The sequence below is a fragment of the Schistocerca cancellata genome, chromosome 3 (assembly GCF_023864275.1).
Source record: "Schistocerca cancellata isolate TAMUIC-IGC-003103 chromosome 3, iqSchCanc2.1, whole genome shotgun sequence".
Taxonomy (NCBI): domain Eukaryota; kingdom Metazoa; phylum Arthropoda; class Insecta; order Orthoptera; family Acrididae; genus Schistocerca; species Schistocerca cancellata.
Window position 1 is genome coordinate 542,710,986 of NC_064628.1, and position 22,198 is coordinate 542,733,183.

Consider the following 22,198-nt stretch of genomic DNA (forward strand, 5'->3'; position numbering starts at 1 on the left):
ATGTAAGTCTCCGTTCCTTTCATGCGTTTCACCTCAAATGTATCGGTTGTTGTCGCAATTGGCTCCTTTGAAAGATCCTGCGTCTCTGTCCGTCTATTATCAAAAGCAAACGCATGTGGTAGCCTCTCATGTTGCCTTTTATCGTTGTCAAATACAATCAATATTATCACGCTTCGGTGGCTGAACTTCATGGCCTCAGTAGAAAGTGTCAATTTGTTACTGAAGTTCACAAAGAATCCTACGCCGATTCCATGGTACAGGATGCTATTATCCGATTGGTGCCCGACAAAGAAGTTAGGCAACGTGCCCTTCAGTTGGCAAATCCGACTCTAGATGAAGTCCTATCCATCGCTCAGTCTTTTGAAATTTCTCGCGACGCTGGAGCGCAAATAGAGGCATGGGGCGATGTCAGGGAAATACAAACTCTGTGCGATGTTGACAAAGCGTGTGGCGAGTCCCCGCCGGCCGACGTAGCCTCCGTACGCTCCCCAGCGCAGCCTCGGCTTACTGTAAACAAACCTCTAAAAAACTGCAGCAAAACCCACTTCCTTCACGTCTGCACGGAGAAGATTGTCCACAACGTTGGGTCGTGTGTCACAAATGCAAAAAAAAGTGTCATGTGTCATCCGTTTTCAAATCCAACCGCATATATGATGTTCATGAACATGACACTGATTCTGATTCTGTGTTGTCTGTGAATTGTACTTCTTCCCTTCCAGGGAAGTTATTCCTCACTGTCCAAATACTTGGTCGAGATGTTCGCATGCAGATGGATACTGGTTCTGCTGCCACTATCATCAATTCTCAGACGTATCTTCAGTTGGGTTCTCCAATCCTGTCACCTGTCACTAGGCAATTACGGACTTACAATAAACTGAAGATTTCTCTCTTGGGACAATTTGATGCTGAGGTATCTTACAAATCTGTCATTCGCACTGTTCCCATATTTGTGCTCGACCATAGTAACGCGGAGATTCTTGTTGGTTTCGATGACTTTCACGTTTTTGGGTTCTCCATAGATGACTGTGTCAATATCGTGTCTGATGCTATTCCTTGTGCTCAATTGGATTCCTTGACGACGACATTTTCGTCCCTTTTTTCTCCTGGGTTAGGCCATGCAAACGACTTTGAAGCTCATATCACGCTCAAACCCACTGCTCGGCCTAAGTTTTTTGGGCTCGGCCCATTCCTGTGGCCCTTCGTGATCAGGTCAAACGGGAACTGGATTGTCTCACTGCTTCAGGGGTCTTGCTTCCTGTCAATTCCAGTGAGTGGTCCTCTCCTGTCGTTGTCGTTGCTAAGCCAAATGGTGATATTCATCTCTGTGGCGATTTCAAAGCCACTGTAAATGCTCAATGGCTTATCGACACTTACCCTATGCCTCGACCTGAAGAATTGTTCACTAAACTTGCTGGAGGGCAGTATTTTTCTAAACTTGACCTGTCAAAGGCTTATCATCAACTTCCTCTCGACACTGCCTCCCGGCAGTTTCTGGTCCTTAACACGGCTTTCGGCCTCTATCAATACCAACGATTGCCATTTGGGGTTGCCAGTGCCCCTGCTCTCTTCCAGCAATTCTTTGAACAATTATTGCACACTGTCCCTGGGTGTATAAATTACCAGGACGACATTGTTGTCACTGGCTCCACCACTGACGAACATCTTCAAAACCTCTGCACACTTTCTCATGTCTTACAGACTGCTGGTCTTAAGTGTAATCTTCAGAAATCAAAATTTTATCAGGCATCTATCACATACTTGGGGTTTCAACTCTCTCGGGATGGTATTTGTCCGCTACAGCAAACTGTCGCTGCGATCAATGCCCTTCCTTGCCGTACATCTGTTACGGAACTGCAGGCCTTCTTGGGGAAAATAGCATACTATCACAAGTTTTTAGCGTCTGCTGCTTTGGTGGCTCAGCCGCTGCATCGCCTGTTGCATAAAAACATGCCTTTTCACTGGTCCGCGTCGTGCGATGCGGCTTTCCAGAAATTGAAGACTATGCTGAAACAGGCCCCGTGCATGACTACTTATCGACCTGGCCAACATCTTGTTATTGCCACAGACGCCTCTCAATACAGGGTCGATGCAGTCCTTGCGCACTGTTTTTCTGACAGTTCTGAACAACCCATTGCTTATGCCTACAAAACACTCATTGATGCCCAACAAAAGTATTCTCAAATCGAAAATGATGCTTTGGCCATTATTTATGCTCTTCATAAGTTTGGTGTTTTTCTCTATGGATCCAAATTTCATCTTGTTATGTATCACAAACCACTTGTTTCCTTGTTTCATCCATCAACGTCACTTCCCGACAAGGCTGCACATCGCCTCCAGTGTTGGCCTCTTTACTTGTCTCGTTTCAATTATGAGATTCATTTCCGTCGACGGCACAACATGCGAATGCTGATGTATTGTCTCGCCTTCCCATGGGTCCTGATCTGGCATTCGATAGGGACGAACTTTTGTTTCCACCTGGATGTTGCCGAGCAGCGGGTTGTGGATGGGTTCCCCATTACCGGGGACCGCCTGGTGGCTCCTACGGGTTTTGACCCTACACTCTCCCGGGTTTTACGCTGTATTCAGAAGGGTTGGCCAGATCATCCATCCGCTAAGACTTCCCATCCGTTGTGGAACTACTATGCTTTGCGTTACCGCCTCGCGGCTAGGGATGGTGTTATCCTCCTTTGCGGGACCTTTTTTAGGTAGTTATTGGCTTCACGTTATTGACGACTACTCTAACTTTCCTTTCATTGTCAGTTGCACGCCGCCTACCACCAATGCTCTAGCTCACATTTTCTCTTTGGAAGGCCTTTCCTCTACTCTTGTTACTGATAATGGTCCGCAATTTGCCTCTTCCGATTTTGCGGATTTTTGTGCCCGTCACGGCGTGACACATGTCACGGCCCCTCCGTTTCATCCACAGTCAAACGGTGAGGCTGAATGACTGGTCTGCACATTTAAGGCTCAGATGAGGAAACTCCTGACTTCTTCTGCTGCTGATGATGCGCTTCTCCGATTTCTGGCTTCTTACTGTTTCACCCCCATGGGCGACCACAGCCCGGCTCGCTCTTACATGGCAGACAGCCCCGCACACTACTTCATCTTCTGTGGCCTTCCACCCCACGGCCACGGGTGCCTTCGTTTGGCCGGTTCACCGCCGCCGACCTTGTATGGGTACGGGCAATGGCAGGCGGCCAAAATGGACTCCTGGCAGCATCTTATGACACCGTGGCCGATGCCTGTATGAAATCCAGATGGACACGTGTGTTGCAGTGCGTCATTCGGACCAGCTTCGGCCTCGTGTGCCGGCAACGCCTGTTCTGGATGCCGCTACACCACCTTCGGCTCTACCTGATGCTCGGGATACTGGAATCTCTCATTATTCACAACGCAGTCCTCTCACCATCCTATCAGTACCAGCACAAGAACTGACGCCACCAGAAGAAGTGCCCATGCAGGAACCAGATGACCATCATTTGTTGGAGCAACTCTACTCGCCTCCTTCTCCTACGGACATGGACACATAACCCATGTGTCCTGTTATAACAACCGGACTTACTGCAATGGGCAGATTGGTGCATGGGGCCCCAGCAGATTCGACCCCCACGTATCCTGTCATCTCGACCCGTTATCATCGGGGACACTTCCGTCCTCACAGGAAGGCTTTTCCTCGAGACTTTACGGTCAGTCAAACAACACCTATGGACGTTAGCAACCTACAGGCCACCTCCATCAAGACCTGTGCAAAAAATTCAAAGGGGGGAAAGTGTTGTGACTCGCTGATCTTTCAAAGTGCCACCGGCAGTTACGTGTGTCCTCTACATGTGGTGCTGTCTGCCAGCCATGCAGGAGCAGTGCCAGCTAAGTGGCCAGCCAGCCAGTGGCCACTAGACTTGGACTCAGTTATGATTTGACTGTTAAAGTGTACACACGTCTTACTCTGTTTACTTGATCTGTGACTTTCATGTATTGCATCTTCCTTGAAATATATTTGTTCAACTTGAAGTTATAACACATTTGAAATGTTGTGGATTATTTACGACATATTTCACGAGGGAATAAATATACTTCCAGTAGTAAGGACGCCCAATACCTTAAACAGATGTCTATCAGTTGACTGTGGGTGAGCACAGCATATTATTCTTACAGCATGTTTTTGTGCATTAAAGACATTCTGAAAGATGAGTTACCCCAGTACATTATTTCATATGACATTATTGAATGAAAATATGCAAATGTCTGCTTACTGATATGCCTCTCCCCAGAGTTTGCAATGATTCTAAGAGCAAATGTGGTTGAATTAAGCTGTTTTATAGAGTTCCAAAATATGTGTATTTTTTTTAAAATTTAAATTCTCATCAAAATGGGCCCCTAACAATTTTGAAGTTTCCACACTATTTATTATTTCCTCACCATATGTTACACTTATCATTGGCGTAGTGGAGAACAGAATATGTTGTCTCTTTCTAAAATTGAGGGTGAGACCATTTGCACGAAACCAGTCAATGATACTTTTAAGAATATTGTTTACCATATTTTCTGTTTCTGTATGTGTGCTTGGATTGAATACAATACTAGCATCATCTGCAAAAACAAATAACTCTGCTTGCTGTATATTAGACAGAAGATTGTTTACACATTCAGTATTATGTACCTAGACTATATTGCCAGAATAAGTAAGTAGAACTTTCTGCATTCTTTTCGTTAGATGTGACTTTACCACTGGGTGGCTATACCAACAATCCCATAAAAATTCAATTTATCTGGGAGAATACAATGATTCACAAAATCAAATGCTTTAGAGAGGTTGCAGAAAATACCAACTGGCTTTACTCACTCTGCTATCAAACAACAACTCACAGCCTGTCCTCACAGCTCTGTTCTCACCAATACTACTTCTGCTACACTCTAAATTTCACAGTTCTCCTGCATACTTTGCAACAATAGCACTCCTGAAAGGAAGGGTAACCCTCTAAATTTCACAGAAGTTCTCCTGCATATTTTGCAGCAATAGCACTCCTGAAAGGATGGGTAACCTCAGTCATCAGAGTAATTGCTTGCAAAAGGCAAAGGTCCCCATTCCAATTCCTGGACTGGCACACTGTTTTAATCTGCAGTGAAGTTTCAAATAGACACACATTCTGTGGGACTGATAACCCAGCAGTTTAGTCCCTTTAATGTCCAAACCAACCAACCAACCAACCAACCAACCACATATTCCGCTACCGTGTGACCTCTCTATTTTCTTCAGTTGCCTATAATTACACTCACAGAGAGATGTGTTGAATTGTTGAATGTTCAAGTGAACGTGTCACAGAAAGTGTCAGCTTTTCATTACCGACAACATCAAGGTTTTGGATAATTTTTGTCTACCTTTTCTTCAAAAACTGACAATTAATTGGTAATTAGTCAAAAGGTTGATTATTATTTTAATCATACAGGATCCACGCACGTAACCTTTTGCAAACACGTTGTGCAAAAGATATTGCTTATTCATGTAGTAACATAAAATGCTCATCCTATTTAATTGTAGGTGTGTACGATGCAACAAGCTCCTCTTACATGCCAATCTCTGCCCAGTCCCACTCAGGTCTTCTCAAACAGCAATTTCTCTCATCCTTTATCACTTTATTCAAACAGACTTTATTGCAAAATATAGGGTGGTCCATAGATGTGGAAATACTCTAAACAATTGACAAAACAAAAATTTACATTCAAGTACTTTGACATGGAAGAGGCAAAAAACCTGAGAGTTATTTTACCAATATGGAAGTAATTTTGGAAGCCACTATCCTAGATGCAACTTGTAATTTTCAAATGGAAAGGTGTCTTTCATTCTCTAGTTGTGACTGATATTTTCTCCTTACGGGTGATGTGAAAGCTGGTAACGTCAACACAAGATGAGTGCACTGAGATCCTTATGATATCAACAGAGAAAAGCAGCTGTGTTAGCACAGAGGATTTCAACCAATGCCACCCAGACAGACCTCACATTATCCACAGTGCGGTGCTAAAACTGTCTCTGTTGTAGACAACCCAAAAGCTGGATGATCAAAAACAGCCACGGATGAAGCAACATCAACTGGGGTCAGCCATACTGCCAAGAATGAGACACTTGGCTGCCTCATACAAATGGTACCCGTAGAAAATTCAAATGTAACATCACTCACCGATGGCAATCCCATGTCGTTGGGTTTAGTCTCCAGAATGTGTGGCATGCAAGTTTTCTCTATGACGTACTATTCATGAATGAAACTAATTTCTATGTGGCCACGGAGGTAAAAAACATAATCACAGATACTTATCAGCTGTTAACCCTCACTGGCTGGCTCCTACGGAAGTGATGATTTGGTGTGGAATGTTAGTTTCTCGAACTGCTGAGCCTTTCTTCATTTAGGTTCACCATTAGCAACCTACTACCCACAGATGTTAGAACAACATGTGCTGCCACCACCTCTGTCTGAAGACGGGACACTTCCAACTTCCCTTCAGCAAGACGGTGTCCCATTTCATTATGAGCCCGCTGTCTGGGCGTATTGGGTATATAGTTTCACCGGAGATAGATAGGTCCAGTGGATTCCCCGGGATTAGATTTCTATCTCTGAGACATATGAAGACAATTGTGTATATGGTGAAGATTGGAAACCTTGCACTCCTCAGTGAGCAGATTTTTTATGCTTGTACTCACATTTTGGTACAAGTGTTAATCAAAGTCCATGAGGTATGGATGAAAAGGATAACATCACAAAGTGCCGTATAACTCATGGATCATATTCTATAGTGGTGTTCAAGAAGTCATCATAAGCCTCATGTCATCGCACAACTGAAGAAATAAATATCTGTTTTATTGGTGTCCCTGCTTTTGAATCTGATAAGGAATGGTGATATATCAAAGTTCACACAGTCAGAATGCTGTTTTCTAGGCTAAGGAAAATTTCTATTACATGCTAGAATTACAAATGAACCCATCTCATGTTATGATGTGGGTTGGGATGTCATAATGATACAAGTACCTACCACATTTTGTGAAGGGTAGATGAATGGTAATTTTGATAGGAACAGGTATAACTGTGGTTAACACCTCAGCTTAAAGACAGGGAAATCATGGATCCTATGTCACTACAGCTGGATGGAGCTCCAGGCCACTTTCATATTAAAGTGCAAGAGTTCCTTGATTAATGATTTTGAGGTTGCTGGGAACAGCAGGCTTTAGCAAAATCTCCCACCCCATTGAAATGGCCACTAAAAAGCTCAGACCTTACCACACCACACAACCTATTATGAGGAATAATCAAGCTCCATTTGGCTTAACGTTGTTACAATGCTAATGAAGAACTACGCCAGTTGATGAAGCCTTCTGAAACATAATTCCTGAATGCTCCACAAGATGTCAAGGAAGTTATGGAGATGCATAAATCACTGCATAGGGCATGACAGTTTACATACAGATCTGCTGGATATGTAATATTTTTATATAAGATTCCAACATAAAATACTAGCTGACAAACCCAGCATTGCCTCGGTATACATTTTACCAGTTTTCTATTAGAAACAAAAACAAAATAATGAACTGTGTAGTATAATATCATGGACAGTTTCTGTATGCTCAGCACAGCTGCTTTGTGCGCCTATAGCACAATTTCGTGAGTGTCTCTATGGCAATGCCTCTTCATAGCTCTACAGACAGTGACTGTTTTTCCCTACAGTCGTTTGTGCTTCGTAGATGAAAGCTTTCAAAAGCACTGCCATGTGTCAAGGATTTCCTTAAGCTGACTTGACTGTAATAGTGTCTTAGTAGTACAAAATAAATGTATTCAAACATTATGCATGATGCAGCATTTTCTCACACATCTGTACATTTATGTCTTCATATCTCCTGAACTATGTCTTGTACAATGATATATTAGTGTAGGTATATGCAACAGCGTATGTGGATAATATCTGCAAAATAAGTTGCAAGAAGAATTAGTAGCAAAGAACTAATAAATTTGAATGTCATGGACAATAGAGCAGTTTTTCGTGCATCTCAGTGTTTATGATGTCATATCTCCTGAACTACACATGGTACCATGTTATAATTTTGTAATAGCATTTAGTGACACCTGTGGATACTGTCTGCAAAATTTATTGTGAATGTAGATCGCAGTACAAAGTAATAAATTTAAAAGTCATGACTGATGTGGCAGTTTATTACACATCTCATTGTTAATGATGTCATGCCCCCTGAACTATGATAGGTAGGTAGTTCTTACTCCCAAAGCAATTGTTGCCAGACAGTAAGGGATATGTGTGCCTAGTTTGGTTGAAATCGGTAAAGTGATTTAGGAGGAGATGTGAAAATATAAACAAATACGCGCGCGCGCGCGCGCGCGCGCGCGCACGCACGCACGCACGCACGCACACACACACACACACACACACACACATATTTTTGTAATATGTCAGAATATAGTTTTGAATTTTTGTAATATGTCAGAATATAGTTTTGACCTAGGGATATGGAGATTCGCGGTGCAGGGTATTGGGATTCAAGGTGCGCTGTTTATCAGAACATTACACTGACATTTGTTTTTACGAACTATTATAACAGAATTGGCTCTTTTTGATGTTGTAAACCTAATAACAACTGTTACAGCTCTGGAAAAAAATATATATATAAATAAGTAACAAAGCCATGCACTTTTGGAGCATTCCTAGTTCATCATCAGGAAGTTCTTAGTTGCTGACTTTGAAAATATGTGTTTAATACTTCGTAGTTCCCATTTATTATTAATTTACTTGAAATGGCTGTTTTAGTATAAAGTATAAATCCATGAAAAATTTTCACTGATGCAAAACACAGTTACTTTTTCCTCTGTCTATATTGTAGATAGAATATGACTTTATTATCAACAATATTGTATGAGAACAAGGTGGGAACCTTGTAAATGGATGACATGAGTATCCTGACTTAATAAGATTTATGGTTCAGATAGACTGCTTTTCTTTGAAGAACATCTTTGTGCATGGGCGAATTATACCAAAATATAATGCAATAAGTCATTTGCGAATAAAAGTATGCGATGTAAACAATCAAACATATATTGCAATCAATAACTAGAGATATTTCTCTCATAGTAGACTGTTGTGACTCGCCGATCTTTCAAAGTGAAGCCGCGCAGTTACGTGCATCCTCTACATGCGGCGCTGACTACCAGCCATGCAGCAGCAGCGCCACCTAAGCGGCCAGCCAGCCAGCGGCCGCTAAGACATGGACTCAGTTATGATTTGACTGTTGAAGTGTACACAAGTCTTACTCAGTTTACTTGATCTGTGACTTTCATATATTGCGTCTTCCTTGAAATATATTTGTTCAACTAGAAGTTATTACAATTGACGATGAGGTAGTGATTTTTCTTTTCCATTGTTCACCCACATGTTTCCATGGGTACTTTAGAACAACTATTGCAAGGTCTCATAGAACAGCAAATGCTTCTCACAAATGCGATTCGTGATTTCGTCGCGGCATCAAATGCGGGGCGTCTCTCATCGTTCTCTCTACCTACTTTTCCTCCTTATGACGAGGCGGCAGAAGACTGGTCTGATTACGAAAAATGTCTTCGACAGCACTTCTTGGCATTTCATGTCGCGGACCAACAAACATGTAAGTCTCCATTCCTTTCATGCGTTTCACCTCAAATGTATCGGTTGTTGTCGCAATTGGCTCCTTTGAAAGATCCTGCGTCTCTGTCCGTCTATTATCAAAAGCAAACGCATGTGGTAGCCTCTCATGTTGCCTTTTATCGTTGTCAAATACAATCAATATTATCACGCTTCGGCGGCTGAACTTCATGGCCTCAGTAGAAAGTGTCAATTTGTTACTGAAGTTCACAAAGAATCCTACGCCGATTCCATGGTACAGGATGCTATTATCCGATTGGTGCCCGACAAAGAAGTTAGGCAACGTGCCCTTCAGTTGGCAAATCCGACTCTAGATGAAGTCCTATCCATCGCTCAGTCTTTTGAAATTTCTCGCGACGCTGGAGCGCAAATAGAGGCATGGGGCGATGTCAGGGAAATACAAACTCTGTGCGATGTTGACAAAGCGTGTGGCGAGTCCCCGCCGGCCGACGTAGCCTCCGTACGCTCCCCAGCGCAGCCTCGGCTTACTGTAAACAAACCTCTAAAAAACTGCAGCAAAACCCACTTCCTTCATGTCTGCACGGAGAAGATTGTCCACAACGTTGGGTCGTGTGTCACAAATGCAAAAAAAAGTGTCATGTGTCATCCGTTTTCAAATCCAACCGCATATATGATGTTCATGAACATGACACTGATTCTGATTCTGTGTTGTCTGTGAATTGTACTTCTTCCCTTCCAGGGAAGTTATTCCTCACTGTCCAAATACTTGGTCAAGATGTTCGCATGCAGATGGATACTGGTTCTGCTGCCACTATCATCAATTCTCAGACGTATCTTCAGTTGGGTTCTCCAATCCTGTCACCTGTCACTAGGCAATTACGGACTTACAATAAACTGAAGATTTCTCTCTTGGGACAATTTGATGCTGAGGTATCTTACAAATCTGTCATTCGCACTGTTCCCATATTTGTGCTCGACCATAGTAACGCGGAGATTCTTGTTGGTTTCGATGACTTTCACGTTTTTGGGTTCTCCATAGATGACTGTGTCAATATCGTGTCTGATGCTATTCCTTGTGCTCAATTGGATTCCTTGACGACGACATTTTCGTCCCTTTTTTCTCCTGGGTTAGGCCATGCAAACGACTTTGAAGCTCATATCACGCTCAAACCCACTGCTCGGCCTAAGTTTTTTGGGCTCGGCCCATTCCTGTGGCCCTTCGTGATCAGGTCAAACGGGAACTGGATTGTCTCACTGCTTCAGGGGTCTTGCTTCCTGTCAATTCCAGTGAGTGGTCCTCTCCTGTCGTTGTCGTTGCTAAGCCAAATGGTGATATTCATCTCTGTGGCGATTTCAAAGCCACTGTAAATGCTCAATGGCTTATCGACACTTACCCTATGCCTCGACCTGAAGAATTGTTCACTAAACTTGCTGGAGGGCAGTATTTTTCTAAACTTGACCTGTCAAAGGCTTATCATCAACTTCCTCTCGACACTGCCTCCCGGCAGTTTCTGGTCCTTAACACGGCTTTCGGCCTCTATCAATACCAACGATTGCCATTTGGGGTTGCCAGTGCCCCTGCTCTCTTCCAGCAATTCTTTGAACAATTATTGCACACTGTCCCTGGGTGTATAAATTACCAGGACGACATTGTTGTCACTGGCTCCACCACTGACGAACATCTTCAAAACCTCTGCACACTTTCTCATGTCTTACAGACTGCTGGTCTTAAGTGTAATCTTCAGAAATCAAAATTTTATCAGGCATCTATCACATACTTGGGGTTTCAACTCTCTCGGGATGGTATTTGTCCGCTACAGCAAACTGTCGCTGCGATCAATGCCCTTCCTTGCCGTACATCTGTTACGGAACTGCAGGCCTTCTTGGGGAAAATAGCATACTATCACAAGTTTTTAGCGTCTGCTGCTTTGGTGGCTCAGCCGCTGCATCGCCTGTTGCATAAAAACATGCCATTTCACTGGTCCGCGTCGTGCGATGCGGCTTTCCAGAAATTGAAGACTATGCTGAAACAGGCCCCGTGCATGGCTACTTATCGACCTGGTCAACATCTTGTTCTTGCCACGGACGCCTCTCAATACGGGGTAGGTGCAGTCCTTGCGCTCTGTTTTTCTGACGGTTCTGAACAACCCATTGCTTATGCCTACAAAACACTCATTGATGCCCAACAAAAGTATTCTCAAATCGAAAATGATGCTTTGGCCATTATTTATGCTCTTCATAAGTTTGGTGTTTTTCTCTATGGATCCAAATTTCATCTTGTTATGTATCACAAACCACTTGTTTCCTTGTTTCATCCATCAACGTCACTTGCCGAAAAAGGTGCACACTGCCTCCAGTGTTGGCCTCTTTACTTGTCTCATTTCAATTATGAAATTCATTTCCGGCCGACGGCTCAACATGCGAATGCTGATACCGGGGGACCGGCTGGCGGCTGTTATGGGTTCTGACCCTACACTCTCCCGGGTTTTACGCCATTTCAGAAGGGGTGGCCAGATCGTCCGTCCGCTAAGACTTTCCATCTGTTGCGGAACTACTATGCTTTGCGTTACCGCCTCACGGCTAGGGATGGTGTTAACCTCCTTTCCACCGACAATGCTTGGCCACGTGTTGTGGTACCTGCGTCTTTGCGTGCTTCGGTCTTGCGCCTCCTTCACCAAGGGCACTGGGGTGTCTCTTGCACAAAATCTCTGGCGCGCTGTCATGTGTACTGGCCCGGCATCGACTCTCTAATCGCACACGTGGTCGCTGCCTGGGGCCTTTGTGCGGTTCAGGCCGTCACCCAGAAGTGATCTTTGTCACCGAAGCCTTCGCCTGAGAAGCCCTGGGAGTGCATTCATGCTGACTTTGTGGGATCTTTTTTATGTACTTATTGGCTTTCGTTATTGACACCTACTCTAACTGTCCTCTCATTGTCCGTTGCACGTCGCCTGCCACCGCGGCAACCACCAATGCTCTAGTTCGCATTTTCTCTTTGGAAGGCCTTCCCTCTACTCTTGTTACTGATAATGGTCCGCAATTTGCCTCTTCCGATTTTGCAGATTTTTGTGCCCGTCACGGCGTCATGCATGTCACAGCCCCTCCGTTCCATCCACAGTCAAACGGTGAGGCTGAACAATGGGTCGCACATTTAAGGCTCAGATGAGGAAACTCCTGACTTCTTCTGCTGCTGATGATGCGCTTCTCTAATTTCTGGCTTCTTACTGTTTCACCCCCAAGGGCGACCACAGCCCGGCTGAGCTCTTACATGGCCGACAGCCCCGCACTCTACTTCATCTTCTGTGGCCTTCCACCCCACGGCCACGGGTGCCTTCGTTTGGCCGGTTCACCGCCGCCGACCTTGTATGGGTACGGGCATATGGCAGGCGGCCAAAATGGACTCCTGGCAGCATCTTATGACACTGTGGCCGATGCCTGTATGAAATCCAGATGGACACGTGTGTTGCAGTGCGTCATTCGGACCAGCTTCGGCCTCGTGTGCCTGCAACGCCTGTTCTGGATGCCGCTACACCACCTTCGGCTCTACCTGATGCTCGGGATACTGGAATCTCTCATTATTCACAACGCAGTCCTCTCACCATCCTATCAGTGCCAGCACAAGAACTGACGCCACCAGAAGAAGTGCCCATGCAGGAACCAGATGACCATCATTTGCTGGAGCAACTCTACTCGCCTCCTTCTCCTACGGACATGGACACATAACCCATGTCTCCTGTTATAACAACCGGACTTGCTGCAACGAGCAGATTGGTGCACGGGGCCCCAGCAGATCGACCCCCACTTCTCCTGTCATCTCGACCTGTTATCATCGGGGACACTTCCGTCCGTATGGGAAGCCTCCTCCTCGTGACTTTACGGTGAATCAAACAACACCTATGGACGTTAGCAACCTACAGGCCACCTCCATAAAGACCTGTGCAAAAAATTCAAAGGGGGGAAAAGTGTTGTGACTGGCCGATCTTTCAAAGCGCCGCCGCGCAGTTACACACGCCCTCTACATGCGGCGCTGTCTGCAGCCATGCAGCAGCAGCGCCACCTAAGTGGCCGCTAGACTTGGACTCGGTTATGATTTGACTGTTAAAGTGTACACACGTCTTACTGTGTTTCCTTAATCTGTGACTTTCGTGTATTGCATCTTCCTTGAAATATATTTGTTCAACTTGAAGTTATTACATAGACGTAACACAATTCAACTTTTGTATTAAGTCAGAAAGGTAACTTCAAAGGATCTCATGAAATCTTCGACTTTTAAAAAACTTATGCTTTCAATTTCACTGACCATTTATCAGTATCCTGAAAATATGATAATAAATTCTGCCAAGTTACACAGGGAAAAAGTGACTTAACCTTATATCCTGTTGTAATATGTCGTCTGATGCAAAGCACAATGGGATTTGCTACTGAATCATGTCCTTTATGTTAATACTGAATAGCTTCTATTAATAGCCTTCAAATAAAAGGTTTGATGATAATGTTTAACATGTAACGCCATAGTCATTATGAGAGTATTACTATGATGGAGGCAATAACTTTGTCGTGGCTTATAATTTGTACAAATTAAATAAAAAAAAATTATGAAAGCCAAAACAAAAATGAACAATGATCAGACCAGAAACCAAGTTCCACACATCCGCTTTCCTTTATTTTTTTAAAAAAAGTTCTCGTCAACATGATAATTCAGACATTTTTCCCACCACTGGGGTCATCTCAGTCCTGTCAGTCACTAACTGTGCTTGAGTGAGATCTCATGACATACTTTGAATTCGTTTCATTTCATTGTCAATTCCAACGTTTACAAAAAAAATCAGTATTACCAGATGTTCAATTTCAATTACGTGTTTTATTCTAATGAACTTTGCACTTCACCTGGAACTGGGAGCAATGCCTCAAAAACCACATGAAACCTGTGGTCCTTTCCAGTGTTGTAAAGATAAAATAATCACAAATTAGTTGGTTTACTTATATACACATACATTCTCATATACAATATGTATTGGACAATATAAAGTAAAAAAAAAATGGTCCGACAATCAGTACATTAAAAATAAATTCAACTTTTTCTTTCAGTAAGCACTTGTTCCACACTCAGTATAGTCACTGGGATACAACTGATAATCACATAACAGTAATAATGTACAAAAACCGCAACAACATGGAAGCACTCTACCAAATTGCTTATCACAGATGAATGAACTTGCTTCATGTTTATGGACTGCAGCAAAATAACAAAACTGCACTTGGCATTTGTGAAATTTTAGCCACATTAACGAATGTCACCAGGATGTCCAATTCCTTCAAAGTACTTCACTCGTGGTTCAGTGATTTATCAGCTCATATATGCATCACCTTGGGTGTGCTGGAAACAGTAAAACAATGCAAATAATGATTCGTATGTTCTTTGATTTAGGGATATTCATATTTCTTAATACACAGAAATATAATTAATGAACAAACTAAATTATCTGTAAAACAATTACATGCAGTTACTGTGAACTTCCTACAGTTAGGTTCTGAGCTTCTTAAAATTGCACTGAGCACACAAATCTATTAGAACCATTTTCAGAATGATGGTTAACGTTCTACTTGAATCAAATGATAAAGAAATGGACTAATAAATAATAACTACCATCTTCTAATATAACAACACAAATAATAAACTTTTGACAAAATAATTTAATTTGATAGATAAAAAATCTATTCACCAAGCAGCAGCACAACACACACATAAAAGAAAAATTACAACAGTCATATTTGTATGTGTTCTGCCACTGCTTGGTGAGTAGATATTTTATCTATTCAATTCAATTAATTACCATCTTCTGTTACATATTGATTATGTGCTTAATTAGGGCACAAATAGCACAAAGTCAATATATCACTAACTGGCTAAAGTGATGTTGAGTCACAAACAATACATTTCAATTTCATGTAAACACAATAGCACTTCCAATTATAAATTGCTCTTACCCCACTCAGAAAACCATTAATGTTTTATTAATTTAAAAATAGAGAAAACAAGAGCAAGGTGAGTTTTAGATCGCTGCTTGTGGAATCTATGTCGATTGACAGAGAGAAGATATCTTGGTCTTCAAAAAGGTTCCCCATATAGCAACAGTTGATCATAGGTCACTGGACCAACTAAATGCTGCTTTTGATTGGAAGAAGCCACAGGCAGATGTGGACATCTAAATGCCTGCTGCTGCCGGTCAGTGGCTGGAATGAGCTCGCAGGTTCCACATTCCTATCCCATGCATCCGCTGCCTGATCCTCTTACCCATCAGCCACACTTCCCCAACTCTCCCTCCCGCTCCCTGCCTCCTTTCACCCCTCATTTACTGCACTTTACAAAACCCCTTATCCCAGTCAATCTGCAGTGTTGGCACAATTTAGTCTGCTAGAACAATTTTGCAGTACAGGTTTGTGTGTGTGTGTGTGTGTGTGTGTGTGTGTGTGTGTGTGTGTGTGTGTACTCAGTGAGTTGTTATCTTTAATCTTTAAATCACTTATATTCCACCAAGGACTTTCCATTACTATTATTTACACAATACTCTTGTTACCTATTGAAACTCCAAGCCCTCGCCCCAAGAGATTAATACCTAAAGTTAACACTACTCTGATGTTCTGCAATTTGTTTCTTTTTCAGATTTTCTCAGTGCGATTGATTAATAGTGTGCTTCTGTGTGTTTTGACAAGCCATTGTTTCTATTTTACGAACAATAATTCGATGACTGGTACAGCCATCTTTTTCAGGTGCTGCATGTTTTGCTATTACAAGCACTCGCTGGCTGACTCCGATGACTCTGGTAACTATTCTTTGTCTCACACTGCTATTTATAGCCAAGTTTGATTCCTGATATACATTACATTCTTTGATGCACTTTTATTTTTCAGAACTCACACTGATATTCTACAAAATACATATTCTACCATTGTTTTCAAACTCTGCTGGATGCGATGGTTGGCAAGATTTTAACAAATTGACTGCCGGGCCTCAAGCATTATTTAAACTGAAACCACCATTCCTATTTATTAGGTTTTCTGACACCCGCCTTGCATATAATCATGAAACAAAATACAATGAGACTAGTATCATGATGCAAACACCTCATTCTGAGACAGCATAACTAAGGAGTCTGTTGAAATAAAGATGACAGAAAACCTAATAAACAAGGACAGTGATTTGACTCTAAATAATGCTTGGCAACCAGCACTCAGTATATCAAAATCTCGTCAGTGTCTCGTCAAAATCTCAAAATCAGATAGTGGTCTCCTATACAAGATGTGCACTTGCTTTGTGTGTGTGTGTGTGAGTGTGCGTGTGTGTCTGTGTGTGTGTGTGTGTGTGTTTCCGTTGCTGAAGGAGGCTTTGGCCAAAAAGTTATAATGCGTAACAGTCTTTCTGTTGTGCCTGTCTGCAACTCAACGGCTCATCTTTACAGTGAGTAGCAATCTATTTTTTTCCCTAATACTGCTGATTTTCATAAGATTCTTTTTGATGTTAAAACAGCCTTTCAGTCACATTTTTTTCTGTATGCTAACTGAATAAAAATGTATAGATTTACTAGTTAGAACATCTTGAAAGTTGCCTTCATGTGTTGATTCATGAACAAACTGCTCGAGATAAGTTAAAAAATAAATAAAAAAATAAAAACCATTTATAACATTTACGCAAGATTCTCTGCCTTGGCACCTATTTTAATTCCATGAGTCTTCAATTTACAGCTGTCAACTTTAAATCTACCTCTGTTGCCATAGATTAGTCAAGAGCTTTATGGAAGGTATTCTCCAAACTTTCTCTGAATTCTTCTGCCACTAAAGCTCATGAGGCAAGTGGTCTATAAAAGCATTTGATTATCATGTTATACTCACCTTTGACGGTTACTTCCACCCAGACTTTTTTTGCTTCAGAATTTGTAATATTGTTGTGAGATACTACCCACTCCTTTATAGCAATAAATATGCCACCACTACTGATGATATATATTCCATCGAAACTGCACAAAAGAATAAAGGGGTCATTTTTTTTTGAAACCCCATCATTATTACCTGTTGTGACATAGTAGTATGAAATACGGCTAACAGGTGCCTACGATCTTCCAGTGTAATGGTCTAAAACTGTGGAGCCCTCCAACATAATTATCAGGCTTGGGGACACATCATATGGCATGGTGTTGACATGTGTGAAAAAAAGGCCAAAGCTCTGAAGTTCATGTCAGGTGTAAGGTGGGTTAATGATGTCAGATTGGCACCAAATTTCACAACAATTCTGCCAAATGCCACTGTGGAAATGTCACATGATTGGAAGGTCATCATCCTCCCATCCCCATCCAACCACAACTAAATCCTTCTCTTAACACCTCTGTCAGAACTGCAGTGCCCAGAGTTGAATCATGCAGTTTACTTATGAGTGGCTAAAGAAAACATTTCACACACACACACACACACACACACACACACACACACACACACACACCAGTGCTCAGAAGTGACACGAGAAAGGCCTCAGAAGGTCACGCAAAGGACATCGATGAAACCACCCCTCCCCTTGGAGCGTCAATTTATACACATTTCACAGTCAAAAACGATAGTCTGCAGTATGATATGCAAGAGAATGTCATTCGTAACAACCATTGACATTGCTGACATCCACCAGATAATTAAACCTGCCTCTACAGACATTGTCAGGCTGCAACCCCTCCAGAATGTGATCAGACCCGCTTTAGAGTGCAACATAAACACAGTTTTTGCTCTGGTATACAGGGTGGTACCACTAGAGACCATTCACAACCATTTGACAAATTTTAATAATCTAAAGCAGTAAAGTGTTGTTTATGCTTTTTAAGCCCTCCTCTACTGCAAGCGCTGTGATGTGATCATGGAGAGGCATGACACTGAAATAAAATGGCAAAGGGTCCCTCTAAGACCTCACAGTTCGATAACATGATCGGTGACAACCACCCACCATTGTTGTGCACTTAAAAAACGTACTCATACAGTGACAAACTCTCACTGATTCAAAGGCACCTGTGTGCAGGCTCCCCCTTTGACACTTCTCAGGTTCCGCATGCAAGCAAGCAGCAGCTAGAGCAGCACCATAGTGCCATTCAGTTAAGGGTGTCGAAGGGAATCTGCCGATGGTACCGGCTGCATTGCAGAACTGGGGTCTTAGGGGACCCTCTGCCATTTTATTCATGCACATGTCAATGTCACACCACCTCATGATGATGCCACAGAAGGACGCAAAACTAGAAGGCTGATAAAGTATAAATACCCTTTGCTACTCCAAATCAAGTTCAAATTTTGTCGAATGGTTTTGAATGATCCCTACTGGTTCCACACTGTATACTAAAACTATGGTCACATTAAACTCCAAAATAGTCAGATTACTTTAAAGGGGTTGCAGCCCCACAATGTCCTTAGCGAAGGGTTGAATCTTCTGTGGAATGTCTGCAGGGTAAAAGATTGTCAAGAACGTCACTCTGCTGCACACTGCACTGGAAACTGTCATTTTTGACTGCAAAACGTATGTAAATGAATGCTCCAAAGGAAGGGGTTGTTTTGTTGGCACCCTTTTGCCACCTCCTGTGGTCTTTTCATGTCAATTCTGAACAGCAGTGTGTGTGAAATATTTTCCTCCACCAGCTATAAAGAAATGCACAATTTCAATGCTGAGTGTTGTGATTCTGACTTCCATCACAGAGGCATCAAGAGAAAGGGTGGGTATGAGGAACTTCCCATCACATGACACATCATGGCAGTGTTGGGCAAAATTGTGTGAAATTTGGTGAGAATATGACATCATTAACCCACCTTAAATCTCACATGATTTTTTTGCATGTATTGATACCTTGCTGTTTGAAGTGTTACCAAGGCCAAGAGTGATGACACACTACGTCACAATTTTGCACCATCATGGAAGAAGGTTGTATGCACCTTTGAGCCCAAATTTCAAACTTCTGCATCGCAAAAGGGGAAATGATGGCGTGACCCTTTAATTCTTTGGCACAGTGTAGTTTCGGCCAGCTTTCTGTTCTTAGTACATAGTGGGCTTTATTACCATCAAGAAGAGAGGCTAATCAGGGTACTTCCATCATGCACACTCCTCCTGCAGTTATATAGTAGCACATTCATAATTTCTTTTTTGCTTTGGTATGACAAAAGTTTTCCCCTGTGATTAAAGTGGCCGACTATGATAAGCAATTCATCGTCAAACCTTCAGAGGGGATCCTCTAGCCTAAAGCTCTCCCATTTCCCAGCCACACATATTACATATTCTACTGCTCCAACAGCTACTTTTGGTGGTGTAATGATGTGTGACCTATGAGGGAGCTCCTTCAATTCTCTAGTCCATAGCAGAGGTAAACAAATCTGCATCCAAAACTGTCGCAGAATTGTCTGAGTCTGTTACTGAAGCACTTGAGTACAAACCGTAGAACCACGATTGATTCTGGAAACAACATTGCAAATCGTGAGCAATGGTTCCACCTCTCCATCCAAGTAAGGACAGCCGTTTTGACCAACTCTGCCAGCCGTCTAAATAAATGAGAATGACCTCTGGACCCAGGCAACAGGCATCATTTATGCTGAGATGGGCTATGTCCAGTGCATTCAATTACAGCTGGCAGGACCTCTTTCAAATCTCAGACAAGACCCATCAAAAAATATACCAAGTACAGATATTTTCCCAAGGGGCTCCATTATTCGGCTAATGATGGAACTGTCAATGACTAGCACATCCACCCTATATGCTTCTCTGGACATTTTTGGTACTTTGACCATAATCCCAACTGATGCATTCTGAGCTGGCTGAGTTGTGCTATCTTCAATGGATAGAACCTCATGTCCATTGCTAAGATGTAAAGGAACAGACATGTGGCCGGTACCCACATTTGCCATCTGCCCAAGGATTTGTAAACTGGAATGCCCACTACCCTCTTTCAGGTGATGACTAATAAGCCAGCCATGCACACTGGAAGGTGCAGCAACATCAGGATCTCACAGGGATTCCAATGACATTACCACAGGTGCCCCAACATCACTGAAGCTCAGGGTAGCAGCCTGGAGCCTGTTGACTGTAGTCAACACAGCTTTTAACTGTTTCAATTTTATCCATGATGGATGCTCTTGAATTCTGTGACAGTTCCTTTAAAGAATACTGTTGAAGAAAATCTGCTACCAATAACTTATGAAGGTGATTTATTCAAAACATGACCAGTTTTGGGCCTCTTATCCATTTTGAGGTAATTACATTCAGTTTCAAGTTGAATGTGTAAAGACAAAACTGAATGTAACCATTTGAAGTGAAGTCAAGTTCTAAATACTGGGTAGTTATAATAAAAGGGCAGCTACTCACAGTGATCCAGTGTGCACTTTAATTATTGTATGGCAGTGAAACTTGTTAAATATTCTGATGCGTTAATGAAGAACCAATTTATGGTGGGGGGGGGGGGGGGGGTTTACGTTTTGACCCCCAAGTGCAAATCTGGCATTGTGAATGGAAGAAAGACGCATAGAAATGTTTCCATATGTATTGGATTAGTAACAGGATGTGGGAAGGAAAGGTCGAACAAGTGAGAAACTAATGTTGTGCAGTGCCAGTTTTGCACTTGGTGGCCAAAATAAGAGCTAATTCTTTTTCCAGTGTAAATAGATTCTGCATTAATGCATCAGAATATCTATCAATTTCGTTGCCATACAACAATTAACCCCACACTGGACCTCTGTGCATAGCTGCACTTTATTTATACCCACCCTGTAAATCACATTCAAAAATGATTAGTAGTCCATTTTATTCAACATTGTCAGTTTTAATTGTTTCGGGACACTTGCCAATTGCCATTCAATCTGCACTCAACAAGCACAAGTCCCTATCCATTTAGTACTAAGTATAACTGTATAACAAACATGACAGTGATTAGTAACCTGAGAAACTGAAAAACCAACTAGACACTACACAGAGACTGCTGCAATCAGAGATCAAATTAAACTACTAAGGTGTTGCAAGTGGTGCTTTATCAGGTGGATAATTTTGTAAGATCCATGAGCCTGTTTTAAAATAATACTATTGTATATAGGACAATAGCAAACAAGAAAACTGAGTGGAAATTCAAGATGACCTGCTGCGAATTGGCTCTCAGTGCAGGGATTGTCATCTGACTCTCGACATACATAAATGTAACATATTTTGCATAAACAGACGGAAAGACACCCACTATGGTATGTTTACACTAAGGGCAATCAATCACTGGAAATAGTAACAATGATAAAATAAAAAATTTGAGCATAGCTGCTGTTTAACAATGGAGAATCTGAATGATTTGAGAAAATCAGTCAATCAGTTGCAACTATAAAGGCTAACAACCCTTGACCACAGTTCCAACAATTGTAAAATTGTCTTCTTCAGAAGTACATCGACACGTCATCATTGCCAATATATAATTTTTATGTGTTCATATACAAGACAGTTTTACAATAGTTTCACTCCTGGTCAAGGGTTGTTAATAGACCTTTATATTTACAACTAGTTGGCTGATTTTCTCAGATGATAAAATATCAA

The 22,198-nt window shown here is 42.2% G+C and overlaps 1 protein-coding gene across 1 annotated transcript in view; it reads right to left on the bottom strand.

Moving 5' to 3' along the window:
* Nucleotides 1-14,462: 14,462 nt before the first annotated feature.
* The window catches only part of LOC126175371 (protein lava lamp), a 166,539-nt gene continuing 158,803 nt past the window's right edge, over nucleotides 14,463-22,198 (bottom strand). The window contains exon 13 of the mRNA XM_049922138.1: nucleotides 14,463-14,998. Within this exon, the coding sequence (XP_049778095.1) occupies nucleotides 14,974-14,998 (25 nt within the window). The 3' untranslated portion in view covers nucleotides 14,463-14,973. The remainder of the gene's footprint in view (nucleotides 14,999-22,198) is intronic.